Genomic DNA, 18552 nt, shown 5'->3' with positions numbered 1-18552 from the left:
TAGTGCAAGGTCGGGCCAGAGGAGTAGTTAGGGGCCAGATCATGGAGGGCCTTGCTAATGGTGGGAAGATTTAGATTGTGTTTATGTAGCAGGATATATGTGCTAACGTGATTTTGTAATAGGAAATACTTCCTTTGAAAACAATCTTAATGTCTGCCATTAGGGGGCTGGTTAAATAAATTGACATTTTCACATGATAAAACACTATATACAGCTATGAAATGTCAAAAATCATGGTTTTGATTTTCAGATTTTAAAGAGAGAGATATAGTAATATCATCAGGAAAAAGATATAATGGTTTCTTTTACCTTCACAACTATAGAACAGTGGTGATGGTCGTCATATGAAAGAGACTTAAGGGCTTGAATTTAACTGTAAACTCAGTATGGATTCACAAAGATCTGACAAAGGAAAGAAAGCTACTGTGATTTTTTTTTTGACCTCATTAACAGTAAAGACTGTTGGATCCATATCAAGTGTCAATCTACCTCACAATGGCCACACCAGATTTAGAAAGTTATGCTCTGGATGCTGGGGCGGCTCAGTCGGTTAAGTGTCCAACTTCAGCTCAGGTCATGATCCCATAGTTCATGAGTTCGAGGCCTGTATCGACCTCTGTGCTGACAGCCTGGAGCCTGGATGGAGCCTGCTTTAGATTCTGTCTCCCTTTCTTTCTGCCCCTCCCCCACTCATGCTCTGTCTCTCTGTCTCTCAAAAATAAACATTAAAAAAGAAAAAGAAAGTTATGCTCATGTCTGGATGTCACAATTAAGGATGAACTTGGACAAATTGGCGTATAGCCACAGTGGTGAGGATTCTTGGAAACCATGTCATGTGGTGACTCGTTGAGGAAGCTAGGTCCATTTAGTTTTGAAAGGATCTGGAGGACTGGGGAGTAGAATGCTCAGGAATTGAACAAGAATGCTGTGAAAGTGGGGTTAAACTGATCCATTATCATTCCACATGGCAGAATTGGGTCCTGTGATCAGAAGTTACATAGAAACCATCCTCATCTCAGGATAAATAGAGCTTCAGATAATTAGACCAGGGACATGAGAGAGGGGCTTCATACATCAAATCAGGCTCTAGATGGTCACTGAGGTCTCTTCTGACTCCACTGTGTCATTCTGTGAGCTCTTCCACCTATGTCTCTTCCAAGCCAAACTATCCTTCCTTCTTCCACCATTTCTCTTATAACATCGCTTTCTATAATGCTGGTCATCTGCCTTTTTTTTTGCTTAATGTCCTCTTTATTAAACACATACCCACACTGAACTCCTGAATGTGTGCACAAGGAAACATACTTACTGATTAAATGGGTTTATTGCACGGAAAGCACTTATAGCAGTGCTTGGCACACATTAATGCCAGCTATTACTATTGCAGCCTGAAGTGTGCATGTGGCACTATGAAGAGTGTGACTACATCATGGAGTGTTCATAGAAAGAAAATGAATGAAACTGGGGACACCTGGTTGGCTCAGTTAGTTGAGCGTCCAACTTTGGCTCAGGTCGTGATCTCGCAGCTCCTGAGTTCAAGACCTGCATCGGGCTCTGTGCTGACAGCTGAGAGCCTGGAACCTGCTTCAGATTCTGTGTGTGTGTGTGTCTTTCTTTACTCTGCTCACGCTCTGTCTCTCTCTCTCTTTCAAAAATAAAGAAACAAAAAAAAAGAAAAAGAAAATGAATGGAATTGGAGCAACTCATGTTAACATATAAGATTTATTAGATACAGTTAATATATATTTATTATATAAAGTTAATTATATAAATTTAATATATGTTTTATTTATATATATTTATTTATATAAAGTTGAAAAAGATGTAAGATAATTCCTTATGTTTTTTATGGAAACTCATACATGGTACAAAGAGCTGCATGGGAATAATAAACACCTAATTCAAGAGACTTTGCCCCTGGGAGAGCAGGAGATGAATGGGATCAAGAAAGGGTAGGTAGGAGGAGGCTTCAGTTATATCTGTATTTTAGTTATTAAGGGAAGAATAAGAACATGAGTGGATTTTTTTGTCTGTGCTTGGATATACCTGAAAAAATTATGATGCCCAATATAGGATGCATTATTTCAAATGCGGTCTGATTGATACCGGGTCTAGTGAAGCAATTGTTCCCCATGATTTCCAAACTCCAAATCTCCAAATTTCTATGTGACTGATTTGTTTCTTTTTCTTTTTCTTTTTTTTCTTTTTCTTTTTTTTTTTTTTTGAGAGAGAGAATCTCAAGCAGTCTCCACAGTCTGCGCAGAGCCCGATGCAGGCACTCAATCCCAGGACCCTGGGATCACAGCCTGAGCCAAAATCAAGAGTCAGACACTCAACCGACTGAACCACCCACCCAGGCACCCCTGACTCATTTGCTTTTTGACAGCCATTTCACACCGTTGACTCATGGCGCTGCCTGACAGCTCACATCCTTAGGCCCTTTTTGCACCAAATACTTTTAAGCCAGATCTACCCCCATATTATATTTATATGGCTGATATGGGGAGAACCTAGATGCCAGACTTATGCTTATTCTTGCTATAACTTTTCTTTCTACTTGCAGCCCATAATTCCAGCCGGTCAAAATATTTTTGAGTTGTGATTCTGTTATCTTACTTATTAATCACCCTTCCAGTTTTGTGTTGTCGTTACAGCCGATAAACATGCCTACCTGGTCGACTGGCTATGAGATTCCAATGAGATTCTGTATTTATGTATATGAAAGTACTCTGAAAACTGTAAAGTGCTATACAAATGTAAATGACTTTATTTCATATCATCAGTGATTTATTAAAATATTGACTAATTCAATGGCTGCAGACGTAGCCCAGGCTGACACTAAACAAACTTTAGAAATGTGAGTTGGATGCAAGTACAGCTGGGTAGATTGAAAGATATCAAACAACTGTACTCGGTCCTTAAATATACCTAACCCTCCTACCATCCACCTTGCAGTTCTTCACTGTGACCATAAAATTGTCATGAGAGTCTTTGCCAGTTAGCCTGCATTATCATGGTATCCCTCTGGCCAGTCTTTCAAGTATGCTATCCACACAAGAAAATGGATCTGTCTAGCATGACCTGTTCTAAGACAACCTTTCGTGGTTGTGATGATCATTGTTTCACTAAAGAAGAGGGGACTGAGGAGATAGAAGCGTGGTAAAGTCGATGGTACTTTCCTTTTTTTTTTCCTGAAAAGGCTTGCAAAGGAAGGGAAGGCATGTTAAATTAGTCTTCTAACCCTTTTGGTAATGTATCTTTCTACACACCTGTTTTTTGCAGTGTTCCTGCAAGGGCTGGTGTGGGAACAAGCAGTGTGGGTGCAGAAGACAAAAGTCGGACTGTGACCCAGACTGCAGCTGTGACCCTACAAAGTGTAGGAACCGTCAGCAAGACCAGGTAGGATTGGCTGTGTTGCCCCTCACTGTCCCTTCAGGCACTCCCCCGGTTCCCACCATCATGAAACCCTGTCTCCTGCACAGCTCTTCCTCCCCTTCTCTGGCCCTCTGCAACCAGAGACATTTGCCTTCTCCGTCCTTCTTCCTCGCTGCCAGCCTGTCCACATACCCCTTCAGAAACCACAGCCCGTCCCAGGAGATTTCCAGATAGGCAGCTCCCCGCCCCGAGCCTTGGCTGTAAAGTTGTGGTGCCGTTTCTGGGGCAGGAACAAGGAACACGAAAGCAGGCAACTACAGGCACATAGACATACAGGACCAAACTGGCCCAGAGGCTTAGCCGGAACTATAAGGGCCACGTGGCAGCTTCCAGGAAGGAGCTTAATCCTTCTGACATCTTTAGACATTAGTTGCTTAGACCTTCTCCATGGGAACCAGCTATTCCATGGCTTTAGGAAAGACCCACAGGAACTCGGTCTTTCAAATAGTCACTGTTGTGGCCCAAGTTCATTGTACCTGTCCTCCTTATAGTCCCAGAAATAGCAAACTCAGGGAAACAAAGATTGCCTCACTCCTACCTGTGCCCTTGGCAAATCCCGATTCCTACAACTCTCTGTGTGATATACAACAACTCTAGTGAGCTTAGTATAATGATCGTTCATCATACATTTCTTGAACATCTGCATGTGAAGGGTTCTGCCGGCTCTTCTATTAAAATGACTTCTAAGGAAGGTAGTTATTAGAGGACTACCGTGGCAAGCTGGGGTTCAGGCTAAGAATCGTAGAAGGAGCTGGGACCTTAAAGATTCTCTGTTCCCGTGGCCTTTTCAATTTGGGTTCTGGAGTCTGCCGTAGTGGCTCCGTGGAAGTGTTTTTTGAACCCAAGGACCGTGGCCTGGCTTGGTTTGACCTCATGTCGATCAAAGCAACTTGCTCTTTACTTGTTTATGTATTGGGCTTCCTCTTAGGGATTTTGGTTCTAAAACCACTGATCTAGTCCAATGCTCCCATTATACAGGGAAGGAAACTAAGACCCAGAGATAAGCTTAAGTGACTCATCTGATATTGCACAGCTGGTCATGACAGCTAAGATTAGACCTCAGGCTTCCTGACTCTCAATCCAGTTCTGTTTCCATGACAACAGGCTATAATTCTAATCCGAGCTCTGCCACAGAGTCTCATTGTTACCTAAGTAACTTTTCACTCTTGGCCTTAGTTGCCTTCTCTGAAAGGAAGACTCAATACAGGCAACACCCTATAGACATGCTAACAAGGGTATTGCAGATTATAGAAGGTGGAAGATTAATCAGAGAAATGACCAAGGCTTGGCCTTGTTTGAAACCTTACTTTGTGATGTGTCCTGTGCCACTGTCCTACCCGGTCCTTTGCCTTCAGAGCCTGCCTTTGAGCACTGCAACAGCAGGAAACCCCAAGCAGGAGTCTCCCTGAGACTTGCTCAGACTGACGGATGAGGCCCTCAGAGCTGGCACCTCACTGGTTAAAGGGGAGCAGACTGATTTTGTAACCCTGGTAGCCACATTTCTAATAGGCCTGTCTGATTCTCAGGATAGCTTGGGCACTGTTGAGCCCACCCAGGATTCCGAAGGCTCTTTCAAACTAGAGGACCCCACAGAGGTTACCCCAGGATTGAGCTTCTTTAATCCTGTCTGTGCCACTCCCAACAGCAAGGTAGGTGGGCTAAAGACAGGCGTTTCCAACTGTATTAGCATTCCTCTCTGCATTAGCCAAGACAGAGTGCAGTGGGAGAAAAGGGGGCAGAGGTACGATCAGCTTGCTGGGAAGTGGGACTCGGGCATAGGCCAGTCTTTTTCTTTTCGACAGACCGATCTTGGGGGACGCCTCATACTACAGTGTGCTGAGCATTTGTAGTGGCAAGGCTGAGCTGAGCCTCTGCCCCTACCCAAGACCTAGTCATACTTGTCTCTGTCCTTCCTAGATCCTCAAAGAGATGTGTGATGTGGAGCAGGTGCTGTTAAAGACGACGACTCCAGCTGCCTCCTCCCTTGGCCTCCCAGAATCGAAACATGTAGCAGAATCCCAAGAAAATAAAGCTCCAGGGAAGAAGAAGAAACGAGCTCTGGCCAGCAATATCAGCTTCTTCTCTGGCTGCTCCCCTATTGAAGAAGAAGCCCACTGAAGTTGGACTTGTCATCTCTGCCCCAGTCGAGCTTGGGAGATGCTTTCAGGTTGCAGCCAGAAGGAATTTTTTAATGACTCCTCTGATTTCAGGGCTCTTGCTGTTGAAAAAAAAAAAAAAAAAAAAAGAGGGACACCATGTTACCAAAAGGGAGCAAATCTTTGTTGGATGTTGGCCCTCACTCTCCAGCCCCCTGACCCCAGACTACTGCTCTCTCTTCTCCAGAAAGGTGCTGAGCCACCTGCTGAAGAGAGAACCACCTGACATTCTTGATGACTCACCGGGAACCAAATCCTCAGTACAATCTAGCCCTTTCTTATTTGTGAGCAGGTAAGGCCGCCCCACCGATGGGGATGAGGCCAAGGCCGTCTTACCTCTGGGTTGTCTCAGCTTAATGACAGAGCCTAGCCAAGGTTGGAGACTTGGCACCGATCTTTCATCCCGTGCCAGGAATGGAGGCACTATTTGGGATATTTCCTACCTGACCACCTCTGGATTTTAAGTGTTTTAACAGTGTGCTCAGTTGTCTTCCATGTTGCTGCGGTAAATGAAATCTTTTAAAATGTTAATATTAAGTAAGTAAATAAAGTTTAGTCTAGCCACTATTTGGAAAGATCCTCTGTGCTACAAGGAGAAATACCTGTGCTCCTCGGCCCCTGGGAACGCTATCAAGGAGAATCCGTGCATATACCCAAGCTCACTGCCTTGTGACAGCTAACCTGAACCCACATTTAGCTTATACCAAAGCTTCTTGTGAGAATCTAGGGTGGCCGTGGTAGCTGTTCCTAATGCCCTAAGAGCCTGATTTCTTGGCATAGTGCGGGTGTGGGACCACACTGCTGCCCATTCCCAGGACAGCACAGTACTGGCTGCTTGCTGTCTCCTTTGAAAAGGGAAAAGGGGGTGTTGCTTTCTCCTTACTATGCACCAGGGTTTCCCATCTCTGCTCCAAGCGAAAACGAGGCCAGCCATGGAATGCCAAACAGGCTGCTGACTGGCCTTGCAGCCTTTTGAGGAGCTTGCAAGCCCCGGGCTAACTATCCGTGCATTATGAATCCCAGTCCCCTCCCCTCCCCCCACAACTAAAAGCTCCCAAAGCACCCCCTAGAACTGGGCACATGAAAGTCAGGGCTCCTCTAGAATCCACCGGACCCCAAGCAAAGAAAACTGAAGGATAGCCTGTTAAAATGAAGCCTGCGGGAGGACTAGGTGACCAGGCAGCCCTCTCTGGCGTCCTGCCAGCCAGCAGCCCGGCTTCTCTTTGCATTTTAATGACGGGGGAGCAAAGGAGCCTCTGCCATTGCCAACTAGAGCCCCTGGATACAATGGGAAGGCAGAGGGAGGGGGCCAGCTCTTGGCATAAGAGAGCTAGTCTTCCTTCTCACTGTTCCAAATCCAGTACGTGTCGGAGGAGGGGTAAACGAGTTTATTCCCAGTGAAGACTTTTTCCCACCAACACTGCAAGCCCCCCCAGGCTTTGAGTCACTGCATCAGCCAAAAGGTAAACAGGGATGGTAAGTCAAGCCAGTCCCCCAGCCCTCATCTCACCCCGAGCCTTGTGCATTAGCACTAAGCTGACTGTTGCACACTAGCCAGCCTTCTCCTGCGGATGGTATGTATGGTAACAGCATCTTTTGTACGTATTCATCTTGCAAAAGCTTGCGACCCTCACATACCCCAGACACCTTGGGGACAAGACAACAGGGATGACACAAGTCTCTTTACATCCTGAATCATCAGCTCCTGTCTGGGGTGATAGGGGGAAGGGGAGGGCTGCTAGTGTCACTCAGGAAACACAAGGCCCATGGAGACCCCTGGTGCAGAAACAGGGCAACCTGCTGCCCAGAGGTCAGGAAGTAGCTTGCAACCCTGTATCTTCTAGATGTACCTTAGAGAAGTAGAAGTAGTTTCCCAGCAGGAAAGGGAAACTGATGAATCAAGGCTGTCCTCCCAGGGAGCTTGAGGGAAATGCTAGACTTACACACACACACACACACACTCACACACTCACACTCACACACTCACACACACACACACACACACACACACACACACACACCCCTTCCCAGGGGGTTGGCTGGGCCCCTTCTCCTCACTGCCAAGTTGCAGAGCTGTGTGGTCACCCGCCCCCCCACCCCACCCCCCCCCACCGGTGCCCTCAGCCCTCACCTCCCCGAGCCTGGACAAAGCCCCAGCAGTGCCTGAGAGGGGAACAGGAGGAGGGACAGAGGGGTGGGGAAGGCTGCACAAAAGAATTCCTCACCCCAAGCCCCCGGACCGGCAGCAAGTAAAGAAGCAGCTCTGCTCTCCCTCCCCCTTCCTCCCTCCCATCGTCCCACCCCGGCTGGGCACTGGCCATAGAGCAGCTGAGGGCCTTCGGAGAGAACCCGTGCAGCCTCCTGTAGGTGGCAACACTGCCACCTGTTAGACCAGTGGGGCTGAGCCAAGGACTGGAAGAAGGAGGAGGCAGACAACTCGGAGAGGAGCTGGGAAGCAGTGCAGTGCAGAGCGGAGCTGCCGCTGAGAAAAGGTGTGAGGGCTTGGGAAGGCTTGGGGTTACAGCCGGGGCTGGCGGGGTGGAGACCGGCTCCCACTCGCAGGGATTGGGCCCAGGGATTGAGCAGCACCCCTGCTCAGCTCCCCTGATTGAGGTTTTCAGACTGCTTAGCTCCTGGAGGGAGGTGGGACTCTGGAAGGCAGTGTCTGGGGTCCAGGGGCAGGACCTTAAGGGAGGCAGGGGGTGTGGATGGAGCCCGGGGCAGGCTATTGGAAGCCAGTCCTGGGATGGAAAGAAGCGGGGGTCTCCCTTTAGGATGGCTTTTTCCTGGGAGGGGTCTCAGAGAGGGGAGAGTTTTCCTTCCCCCAGCTACAGCCCCCTACCCCTCAACTCCCTACCCCCTAATCCTCCTTTCCCAAGGAGGGCAGTTTCAGGAGCGGCCACACCCTCCCTCCTTTCAGGGACCCTGCCACACTGTACCCTGTAAGACTCCACAGCCTTAGGGGAGCCCGATGGCAAGGGGTCAGGTCCCTCAGACCACACACATTTGGGGTAAATCCAGGGGCTCCTTTACACACTCCAACCTAGTACCAACAGCCACTAGTGCACACACGCATACAAAGCTGACACAAATCGCACACCCTCTCAATGTAGAATGACGATCACACAACCAGCCTAGTTTGGGGATCAGTAAGCCAGCCAGCTCTCAGCCTGACCCAAAAGCGCAAGGTCCAATGATCCCCAGCCCCAACACAACCACACCCCCCCACACACACCTTTGACCGGTATTTGTTGTACCTTCACCCAAGCGATCTCAGAGGGTGGGGCCCCTAAAACAGGGAAGGTGGAGACTGGGTTCCCGGCTGGGGTGGGGGTATGACTGGGCAGGAAAGGACAGGACTCGGGTGAGAGGGCTTAGATTTTCCAGGTGTGTGCAGGCAGGAAAGCGTTCCTTCAGGAGGCTGGGAGTGACCCAGGCAACCCAATGCCTTCAAGTCTTCCTGTTATTGGCAGTGCCCCCTGCCCCCCCCCCCCCCGGGAAGTGAAGACCGAGAATCTTATAGTCGGGGCTTTGTGGTGTGTGCGACCTCTGTATCCATAGCAACTAGCCAACTAGCCGACCTCCCTTAACCCCAGGTCAGAACTAGAACCTCTGCTTCAGGTTGCCCTTGGTTCCTGGGGTGGAAGGCTCCCTACCATAGTGCTGCCTGAAGCTTGGCCAGATCTGCCTCAACTTGCTAACTTGAATTTGCCCCACCCCTGGCAGTTTCTCCTTGGGCAAGCGCTCTATCCCCAAAGCTGGATGCACGCTGTTAAATGGGGAGGAGTTGGAGAGGGTGGGTATGCACCCTGCTACAAAGAGGCCCAGTCTCCTGGTGGTCCCGCCGACTTTCCAGGTATCCAGATTAAAGGGAAAGAAAGACCCCAGAGATTATCCCCCTTTGCTCACCTCCTCATCTAATCCGGCACTTCAGGCAGCCCCATGACCTCCGTTGCCGAGCAGCAGCGGCCCAGGCTTCTGCTCCTCCCCCAAGCTCCTCAGATACGCTGGGAGGGAGGCTGGGATCTGCCTTCTGCCAGGGTCCCTGATGGCCCAGTGTCCCTTCCCCCAGGCCCTCGCCATGGCCGAGTCCCCCGGCTGCTGCTCCGTCTGGGCCCGCTGCCTCCACTGCCTGTATAGCTGCCACTGGAGGAAATGCCCCAAAGAGAGGATGCAAACCAGCAAGGTGGAGTAGGGGTGGGGGGGACTGGAAGTCGGAGGCAGAGGCCGCCTGGAGGGGATAAGGAGGCCAAGTGTGCTCAGAGGCAGCTGGTGGGGGGCGGGAGGAAGGGGCTTTCTCTCCCCAGGAAGAAAATCTCTCTGCCTGAGGAACAGAGCAGAGCAGCCCAACGCCTGGCAGGAAGCCCCATGAGGCTGCCATCCGTTGGGGACCCTGAGCTGGAAGTGGGGATCGGCTGTGAGCTTCTCTCCTGCCCCTTTGCAGTGCGACTGTATCTGGTTTGGCCTGCTCTTCCTCACCTTTCTCCTCTCCTTGGGCTGGCTGTACATCGGGCTCATCCTTCTCAATGACCTGCACAACTTCAATGAGTGTGTCACGGACCCCCCCACCCCATACGTGTTAATCTACACCCCACCTTGGGACCCCTGGGTGCTCAGTCATTCCCGGCCCTGCCCAGCTGCCCTGCTACCCAGCCTCCGTAGAAAACTCCCCCACGAAGTCTCCCCAGTCCTTGGAGCCCCTGGCCCCACGAAGGGCTTCCCCCTCACTCCCTTCTAGTCCTCCTGGACCCACCCACCCCAACTCCCCTCAGGCCACTATTAACACCCCTTCCCCCATTCAGCACCCCTCTCTCCCCTCCCACAGATTCCTGTTCCAACACTGGGGACACTGGATGGACTGGTCCCTGGCATTTCTGCTGGTCATCTCTCTACTTGTCACATATGCATCCCTGCTATTGGTGGGTCAGGGAGCAGCCCATCTAACCCCCACCTCAGTCCTCCCTTCCCGCTTAGCTTTGACCTCTGGCCACTGAGGGGAGGGGAGGGGGGAGGTGTCAGCCTGGGAACCCACCTCGGTGACCCCTCTTGGCACCTCATTCCTCCCTCCACCCCCTGTTTCCAGCTCCTGGCCCTGCTCCTGCGGCTCTGCGGCCAGCCTCTGCATCTGCACAGTGTCCACAAGGTAAGGGTGCAGGTGGCAGTGAGCGGGAAGAAGGGACCACGGGTCCCAGGGCTTAGCCAGCTATTTTGCCAAGCGCCTCAATATTCTACGCGTGGACTCAAGCTCAGGACCTGAAGCCCAGTAAATATTTGTTGAGTCAAAGAAGGAGCGTAGATGAGCCGGGGGAAAGAGAGAAGGGACAGCCCAGGGAGCCCCAGGATCACAAAGAAGACCCCATTCATCTCTGGTCCCCCAGATGCTGCTGCTCCTCATCATGCTTCTTGTGGCCGCTGGCCTCGTGGGACTGGATGTCCAATGGCAGCAGGAGTGGCGTAGCTTACGTCTGTCACTGCAGGTGAGTGGCTGATCTCTAGTGCCTAGGTGGGAGCCTTGGCCTACGGCCAGCCTCTGGACATATCGTGCTCCCTGGTCCCCCACGGCTGCAAGTAGCTCTGAACTCCAAAAGTCAGGTCCTAGGAGAAGGAGAGGGACACTAGAGAGAAGACCCCTCCTCACCAACTCTTGTCCACAGGCCACAGCCCCGTTCCTTCATATTGGAGCAGTTGCTGGCATCACCCTCCTGGCCTGGCCTGTGGCTGATACCTTCTACCGTATCCATCGAAGAGGTGCCAGCTCCACTCCCCAACATACCCTCGCCGGCCATCAATGCTTCTGCCTCCTGCTGCCTGTTTCACTGTACCCGCACTCTGCTTTCTGTCCCCAGAGCTCACCCATCGCCCTTTCTCTATAGCCTGCCCCCCACTCCCCACAGGTCCCAAGGTTCTGCTACTGCTCCTATTTTTTGGAGTTGCCCTGGCCGTCTACCTGGCACCACTGTGCATCTCCTCACCCTGTATCATGGAGCCCAGAGATTTACCCCCCAAGCCTGGTCTGGTGGGACACCGAGGGGCCCCCATGGTGAGTATCGGGTACTCTGCTGGTAGGGCTAGGGCGGGAAGGGTCTGCTCCTCCAGGCCGCAGCATTCAGGCCTGCGGGGTCCCAGGCTGCCACCCTTCTCTGCTACCCTCCTACCAATTCCCTTTCCAAGCTGGCCCCCGAGAACACCCTGATGTCGCTGAGGAAAACAGCCGAATGTGGAGCTGCTGTGTTTGAGACTGACGTGATGGTCAGGTCAGAGAACTGGGGGACAGAGGGACACAGTAGGGGAGCTAGATTAATGATGATCAGCCCTAGAGCTCAGCCCTCCGCCACCGCTTGTGCCCTCAGCTCTGACGGGATCCCCTTCCTCATGCACGATGAGCACCTGAGCCGGACCACAGATGTGGCCTCCGTGTTCCCAGCCCGGACCTCCTCCCACAGCAGCGACTTCTCCTGTGCTGAACTGAAGAAGCTCAATGCCGGAACCTGGTTCCTAGAGGTGAAGACAGCCTCACAAAAGAGGCAACCACCTGCAGAGGCGTTTAGGGGAGGGTTCATTTGTTGATAAGTATTTTCTGAGCCCTGTGCTGAGCAATAGGTATAGAGTCTCTGCCCTCAACTCTGCCCTCACTCCCTCTGAGGAAAGAAGAGAGCTTAGGCAACAGGCTATCAGAATAGGAAACCTCGAGCGATAACAGTGTCTTTAGTAAACAGAGAGGAGAGAGAGCAAAGGCACTGTTTGGCAGGGTGGGTGTGGGAGAGGATCAGGAGTGGTTTCATAGGAGAGAATGCCTGAGCAGGGGCGAGAAGGGCCAAAGCAGGCATCAGCAACTCTAGCCAGACGCAAGAGCCCATGTAAAGCCCAGAGGTGTGAAGAAGCCCGGAAGTATGAAAAAGTGGCTCGGTGCAACTGGGAGATAAAATTCGTGGGAGTAGTGGGAGCGGAGATGGGCAAGGGGAGCAGAGGCTTGGTCTCAAAGGGCTTTGAATGCCAGCCCCTTCCCAAAAAGAATGCTAGGCCCAGAAGTGTGGGCTTCGGTTCTGTAGGTGACAGAAAATATTCGTGAGGATACTTTATTTTCTCAGTTCCTCTCTTGTCCTGCTTTTAAAAACAATACATGTTGTTGGGATGAGCACTGAGTGTTACACGTAAACCAACTTGACAGTAAACCATTTAAGGGAAAAAAAAAATAAAAAAAGCAAATAATACACGTTGGGATGCCTGGGTGGCTCAGTCAGTTAAGCGGTCGACTCTCGATCTCAGCTCAGGTCTTGATCTCAGGGTCACTGGGCTCCACATCCAGTGCGGAGCCTAATTAAAAAAATAATAATAATACTTGTTTCTCATAAAAAATTAAACATTAGAGAAATAACCTAAAAATTTAAAAGTCTCCCATAATCCACCCCCTCTGAGATATTCATTGCTAACGGTTGGGTACGTGTTCCATATGTACCTATACATACATAGATACATACATATACACATATCTATGTACACACACACTTGTCATGTTGCACCAATAGGATCACTTCATACATTCTTCTGCAACTTGACCGTCTTTTCATTTAACTCTATATACAATGACATGTCAAGCGATTAAGACCAAGGGCTGTCTGGGTTTGAATCCTGGCTTCACCACCTACTAGCTACGTAAGCCTGGGCAACATTCCTTAGTCTCTCTGTGCTTCACTTTCCTCATCTGTAAAATAGGTATAATAATAGCACCTACTTTGTGGGATTATTGGGAGGGTTAAATAAGTCAGTGCACATAAAGTACTTCTAACACTGCCTGGCACATAGTAAATACTTCATAATAAGTATTAGATAAGGTTGCTTTTTCCATGTCAGTGGTTAGGAGGCAAGGTCATTTGTTGATTACAAGGGGGAGGGAGCAGAGTGGCAGAGGTTTGGAACAGACACTAAGAATGGAAGACGGAATAAACCAAGAACAAGTGAAAGGATGATTAAGTGGGGCACCTGGCTGGCTCAGTCCGTAGAGCACGTGACTCTTGATCTCAAGGTTATGTGTTTAAGCCCCGCATTGGGTGTAGAGCTTACTTAAAAAAAAAAAAAAAAAAAGATGATTAAGTGGCATTGAAGGTGAAAGAAGACTACACAGTGGCGGTCTGCATGATGTGCTCTGCCCCCCCCCAATTCTTGGGGGTGAGGGAGGCGTACTGTTATAGAATTTAATCAGGGTTTGGGAATTTGTGGGGCAGGCAGGGCAGGAAAGGACTTGAGGGTGGTGTGGAAAAGTAATTCAAGCGGTAGATGGGTGGGGGATGTAGGTGTGGCAGAAGGGGCTGAATGATTGGGCGTAACCCAAGGGGCCAAGATCCCAGAGGTCTCCGTGAGACTAAAGAGAAAATGCAGTGGGAGTGAGGAAGTTAGGAAACCAGGAGGGTAGGAGGTTGGGGTCACAGACTAAGGTGTTAGAGGGTCTAGGAAGGGCCATGGTTTGGAGAAAGAGACACCCTGGGTCAGCAGTGCACAGAAGCCGGGCGCCAAGTAGGGGAAACGAGTGAAGATGGTGAGGGTGGGGGAATGGCCTACAGGCTTCTTCCGGTCTTGAAATAATTTTCCTGTTCTCATAGAGGCAACCCTTCTGGGGGGCCAAGCGGCTGTCAGACCCTGATCGGAAGGAGGCTGAGAACCAGACGGTCCCAACGTTGGAAGAGCTGCTGAAGGAAGCTGCAGTCCTTAACCTTTCCATCATGTTTGACTTGCGCCGCCCCCCACGAAATCACACATACCATGACACGTTTGTGAACCAGACACTGGAGACTGTGCTGAGTGCAAGGGTGCCCCAAGCCATGGTGATATTTCCAGGACCTCAAGTGCTCCCTCTTGCCCGTCTCCCCACCCCCTGCCTTCCCTAGGACACGGTGCCAATTTTGAGGCTGCCCCCTGCCCCAGGGCCCCACCTCAACTCATATACCCCATTCTGTGGTCAAACCTCTCTGCCCCTGCCCCTGCCCCTGCCCCTGGACTCCCCAAGCCTTCCCCAGCTTCATGCCCTTCTTCCCTGAACCACAGGTCCTTTGGTTACCGGATGAAGACCGTGCTAAGGTCCAACAACGGGCACCTAGAATGCGCCAGATATATGGACAGCAGGGAAGCAACAGAACTGAGAGGCCCCAGTTTCTCAACCTCCCTTATCAAGACCTGCCACTGTTGGATATCAAGTGAGTGCCAGAGGAAAGGAGCCAAGGGGACCCCGTGAAGCTTAATGGTAGGGAAGAGCCACCTCGGGGAGGGTAAAGGCCATTCATTCACTCACACATACAACACATATTTATCAATATAGGTAACACTTGCTATGCGAAAGGCACTCTTTGTTGCAGGCTTTGAGCATACTAGTGAAAGAGACAGACAATAAGCTGAATGAATTACATGGGTACTGGATAAATGATATGCAGATGATAAAACGGGGAGAGGTAGTAGAGCAATTAGGGTTGGGAGTGGGGGCCAGAGAGGGGCCACATTAGGAAAAGTAGCTAAAGAGGTGATGTCTGGACTGAGACCTGACAGGTCACAAGGAGCTAACGAGAAGAGCTGTGAGATCAGAAACAGCAGCCTAATAAGCAAGGGGAAGGTAAGGCTTGGGAGACAGGCAGGAGCCCAATTGGGTAGGACCTTGTGGGCCACAAGAACAGTTTTAGCTTTCATTCTTCACCAAGGAGATAAGTGCAAGGGAGGATGGATCGAGGGGAGAGAGGCAAGAGAGTCCCAGATGTGAGCCGGGCCCCAGAAGCTGACCCAGCCCGTAAACATGATGGACTGCAAAGCGTGCAGTAGCCAAGGTCTCTTCTGATGTCCTTGTCGTCAGATAGAAAAAAAACATGGACTGTATGATAGCCCAGTTAGCATAAGAATTTCAAGGACCTTTCCCACAAGCTGTCACCATGGGGGCGGGTTTGGCCCTCACTCTAGACTTGTCCTGGTCAACCTCTACCGCTGAGCATGTTTCCAAAAGACATGAACTGATAATGAATGCACCGGGGACGAAATTGAGGCCCCCAAAGGTCTAAGCACTCTAAGATGACGGACCAAATATACCGGGATGAAGCACAACGGGGATAGATGAAAAGACCTACATCGCACTCCAAAAGAAGTTCCATTGCACAAAGACAAGAGACTGGCATCAGCAGGAACATGCGTGAAAAAGACCAGGGCTCGGACTGAATAATGTTCACATCGAGTCATCAATGGCATGCAACATCGCCAAAACCAACGTGACCCTGGACAGCCTTCATACAGGCACAATGCCCAGAAGGCAGTAGGAAGTTTTGCTGTACTCAAAGCTGGGCCAAGCCCACCTGGTATATCATGTTCAAACGCAAGCCCCCATACTTTGAAAAGAACTTTGAGAGGGGCACCTGGGTGGCTCAGTCAGTTGAGCGTCCAACTCTTGACCTCGGCTCAGGTTGTGATCTCACAGTTCGTGAGTTCGAGCTGACAGCATAGAGCCTGCTTGGAATTCTCTGTCTGTCTCTCCGTGCCCCTCCTCCACTCATGCTCTTTCCCTCTCTCTCAAAATAAACAAACTGATTTTTAAAAATAAAAAAAGGAACATTGATAAGTTGAAGTAAGATCAGATGAGGGGAGAGGTTTATATGGTGAAGGGAATGATAACCCAGGTCCCAGCCCTGGATGAAGGAACTGGGGCTGTCGGGCCTAGAGAGGAGATGACTCGGGGACATGGTCATTGTCCTTCAGACCTCTGAAGGGCTGCTCGTGGGACAAAGAAGAGAGACACAGTCGTGTGGTCCCAGATGGCAAAGCTAGGACCCGTAGGTGGAATCCACCAGGAGACAAAGTTGAGCTCTGCGAAGAAAATTACTTTTGCTCAGGGGCTGCCATGTAAAACTAGAACTGAGAGCACAGACAGAGGCTGCTTCCTGTGCCGCATGCCCCGTGATCCTAGATGTTCCCTGTTTCTCTCCCGTCCCCACAGGGCACTCCACCAGGATAATGTCTCGGTGAACCTATTCGTGGTGAACAAGCCCTGGCTCTTTTCCCTGCTCTGGTGTGCAGGAGTGGACTCAGTCACCACCAACGACTGCCAGCTGCTGCAGCAGATGCGTTACCCCGTCTGGCTTATCGTAAGGGCTCTGGGACCGTCACCGCTCCCCTTCTCCCATCCCTGGCTCTCCTTAGCCCTGTTCCTCTCTTCCTTACATATTTGCCCCCATATACCACCTTTGGGCCTCCGGCCACTGACAGGAGCCTCTTCTTATTCTCACAGCCCCCTCAAACCTACCTAATGATGTGGATCATTACCAATTGTGTCTCCACCCTGCTGCTTCTGTGGACCTTCCTTCTCCAAGGGTGAGTGCTTCATACCTCAGCTTTCTGGGTCTTCACGCCCCCCCAGGGTCCTGGTGATGGGGCCAATTCAGACTCCTACATGCTTCCCGGAGCTTGGGGTTTGGTTCCTTAGAGATTTTTGGAGCCTTCCTGTACACAAAGTTGGTCTGAACCTGGGAAGGGCAAGTTTGGGGGAACCTGGGATCAAAAGGCCATGCCTGCAGCTGGCTGAACTCACAATGGGAAGCTTTCTCTCTCTCTAGGAGATGTAAGAAGGAGAGAGAGAAAACTGGTAAGAACCTTCTCTCCTCACCTCATTTTTCCTCCTCCTATAGCCTACTCTTCGGTCACTGCCTATATGTCTTCCCCTCTCCCCACCCCCTGCTCCAGGCTTAGAAACAGCAGTGCTGCTGACCAGGATCAACAATTTCATAATGGAGTGAATGCCCAGCCCTGGACTCCCACCTACCAGAATCTGAGGCCTCTCTGGATTGGCTTACAGCAAGGGAGAGAGAGCGGCTGAGATGGAAAGTTGGTGGGGCTGGGGTAGGGTAAACTTTGTCAACCGGAGGTTTTGAACTATGAGGGCCCTCTGCACAGATGGTAGGCATGCGACAAGCCTCCATGGAGTCTGCTCCCCTTAGGGCTTTGACCTGAGGTTAGGTTAGGAAGACAGTGACTCACGGGAAGTTTCTCTGCAAATGTAACAGCGGAAATGGGAAGGAGGTGGTCAAGAGAATGTTTCAGACCTGTGTGCAAGAGTTCTCGCATAGAAGACACAGGGTGTTTCGGGGATGGGATAGATTGGACCAGTGACTGAAGGAGATGACAAAGTGGCCTTTCCTGGTGAACTAAGACGATGGAGTCACCAATCCCCCTCCATTCACTGTCTCCCCTGACCCCTGCAATTTAGCTGCTTCCCTGCCTAGATGCTGAGGGCTAGAGCCCATCTAGTCATTTAATTCCGTGACTATAACTGGCTTTTTGCTGTGCACAACCTTTTCTTCAAAACAGGTCGGTTCCTGTATGGTGTCAATCTACTTATCCAATGAATTTAACTCCTGTTCTCTGGTACTCTAATCTTTTCCGCGCCGGGGCTTGGTGGGAGATGCACGTTCCATCCTCGGTTGTATGTGACGTGAATGACACTGAGGGGTTATCACGGGGAGATGCTTGGGCTGGAGGGGGTAGGGCTGCAAGGAAGGGCTACCAGAGGGGAAGCGGGAGAGCAGCCGTCACGGGACATTCTGGGTGGCCGAGGTACGCCGCGCAGACTTGCGTTGTAGCTCCACCTTGTGGTCACCTGCCGCAAGAAGGGGGCCGCGTCCGTCATCACCGTGACGTACGAATGCCACCTGTTTTCCGTGCCGGTTGGGGACCTGTGTCCTTGACTCCAGACCCTGAGGGTATATAGTCCGATTTCCACAAGTTCTCGCCTCCGTGGGCTGTGCGTGCAGGGTCTGGTTCCCAGGCGCGCCTTCTCCTCGAGGAGCAAGCCCCCCTGTGTGTTTGCTGCTCGCGAGTTCCTGGGCTAACACAGTTAAGGAGACCAGTGAGGAGCTGATCTACGATGAGGCTTCTGGTAGAAGGGGGTGGGAGGAGCTAAAGCAAAAACAGGGACCCAAGCGGTCTCTGAGACTGACCATTC

At 50.8% G+C, this 18552-nt stretch overlaps 2 protein-coding genes across 5 annotated transcripts in view; both read left to right on the top strand.

The window, feature by feature from the left end:
- The window catches only part of KIF4A (kinesin family member 4A), a 126913-nt gene extending 121231 nt beyond the window's left edge, over positions 1-5682 (top strand). For 3 of the 4 annotated variants that reach the window (XM_039253373.1, XM_039253376.1, XM_039253375.1), the window contains 3 exons: positions 3283-3399; positions 4962-5084; positions 5353-5682. In XM_039253373.1, the coding sequence (XP_039109304.1) occupies positions 3283-3399; positions 4962-5084; positions 5353-5553 (441 nt within the window). In that variant the 3' untranslated portion in view covers positions 5554-5682. The remainder of the gene's footprint in view (positions 1-3282; positions 3400-4961; positions 5085-5352) is intronic. The other variant, XM_039253377.1, reaches the window with a different exon arrangement.
- Positions 5683-7864: 2182 nt separating this feature from the next.
- Positions 7865-17970, top strand: GDPD2 (glycerophosphodiester phosphodiesterase domain containing 2). The gene is made up of 16 exons (XM_039253315.1): positions 7865-8083; positions 9664-9777; positions 10036-10139; positions 10417-10510; positions 10675-10734; positions 10970-11068; positions 11246-11339; positions 11486-11631; positions 11763-11845; positions 11942-12092; positions 14189-14410; positions 14631-14779; positions 16552-16699; positions 16843-16925; positions 17168-17196; positions 17295-17970. The coding sequence occupies exons 2-16, from the start codon at positions 9673-9675 to the stop codon at positions 17345-17347; spliced, it is 1620 nt and encodes a 539-aa protein (XP_039109246.1). The 5' UTR covers positions 7865-8083; positions 9664-9672; the 3' UTR covers positions 17348-17970.
- The last annotated feature ends 582 nt before the right edge of the window (positions 17971-18552 follow it).

The sequence above is a fragment of the Hyaena hyaena genome, unplaced genomic scaffold, assembly GCF_003009895.1.
Source record: "Hyaena hyaena isolate Hyena2069 unplaced genomic scaffold, ASM300989v1 scaffold_451, whole genome shotgun sequence".
Lineage (NCBI taxonomy): Eukaryota > Metazoa > Chordata > Mammalia > Carnivora > Hyaenidae > Hyaena > Hyaena hyaena.
Note: the sequence above shows the minus strand (reverse complement) of the source record. Positions and strands in the feature narration are given on the sequence as shown.

Excerpts from the sequence above, each read along its gene's own strand:
- GDPD2 (XM_039253315.1), top strand. The coding sequence starts at position 9,673 with ATGGCCGAGTCCCCCGGCTGCTGCTCCGTCTGGGCCCGCTGCCTCCAC. Across the intron at positions 16,926-17,167 it reads TGGACCTTCCTTCTCCAAGG|GAGATGTAAGAAGGAGAGAG; the intron begins GTGAGTGCTTCA and ends CTCTCTCTCTAG. Across the intron at positions 17,197-17,294 it reads GAAGGAGAGAGAGAAAACTG|GCTTAGAAACAGCAGTGCTG; the intron begins GTAAGAACCTTC and ends CCCCTGCTCCAG.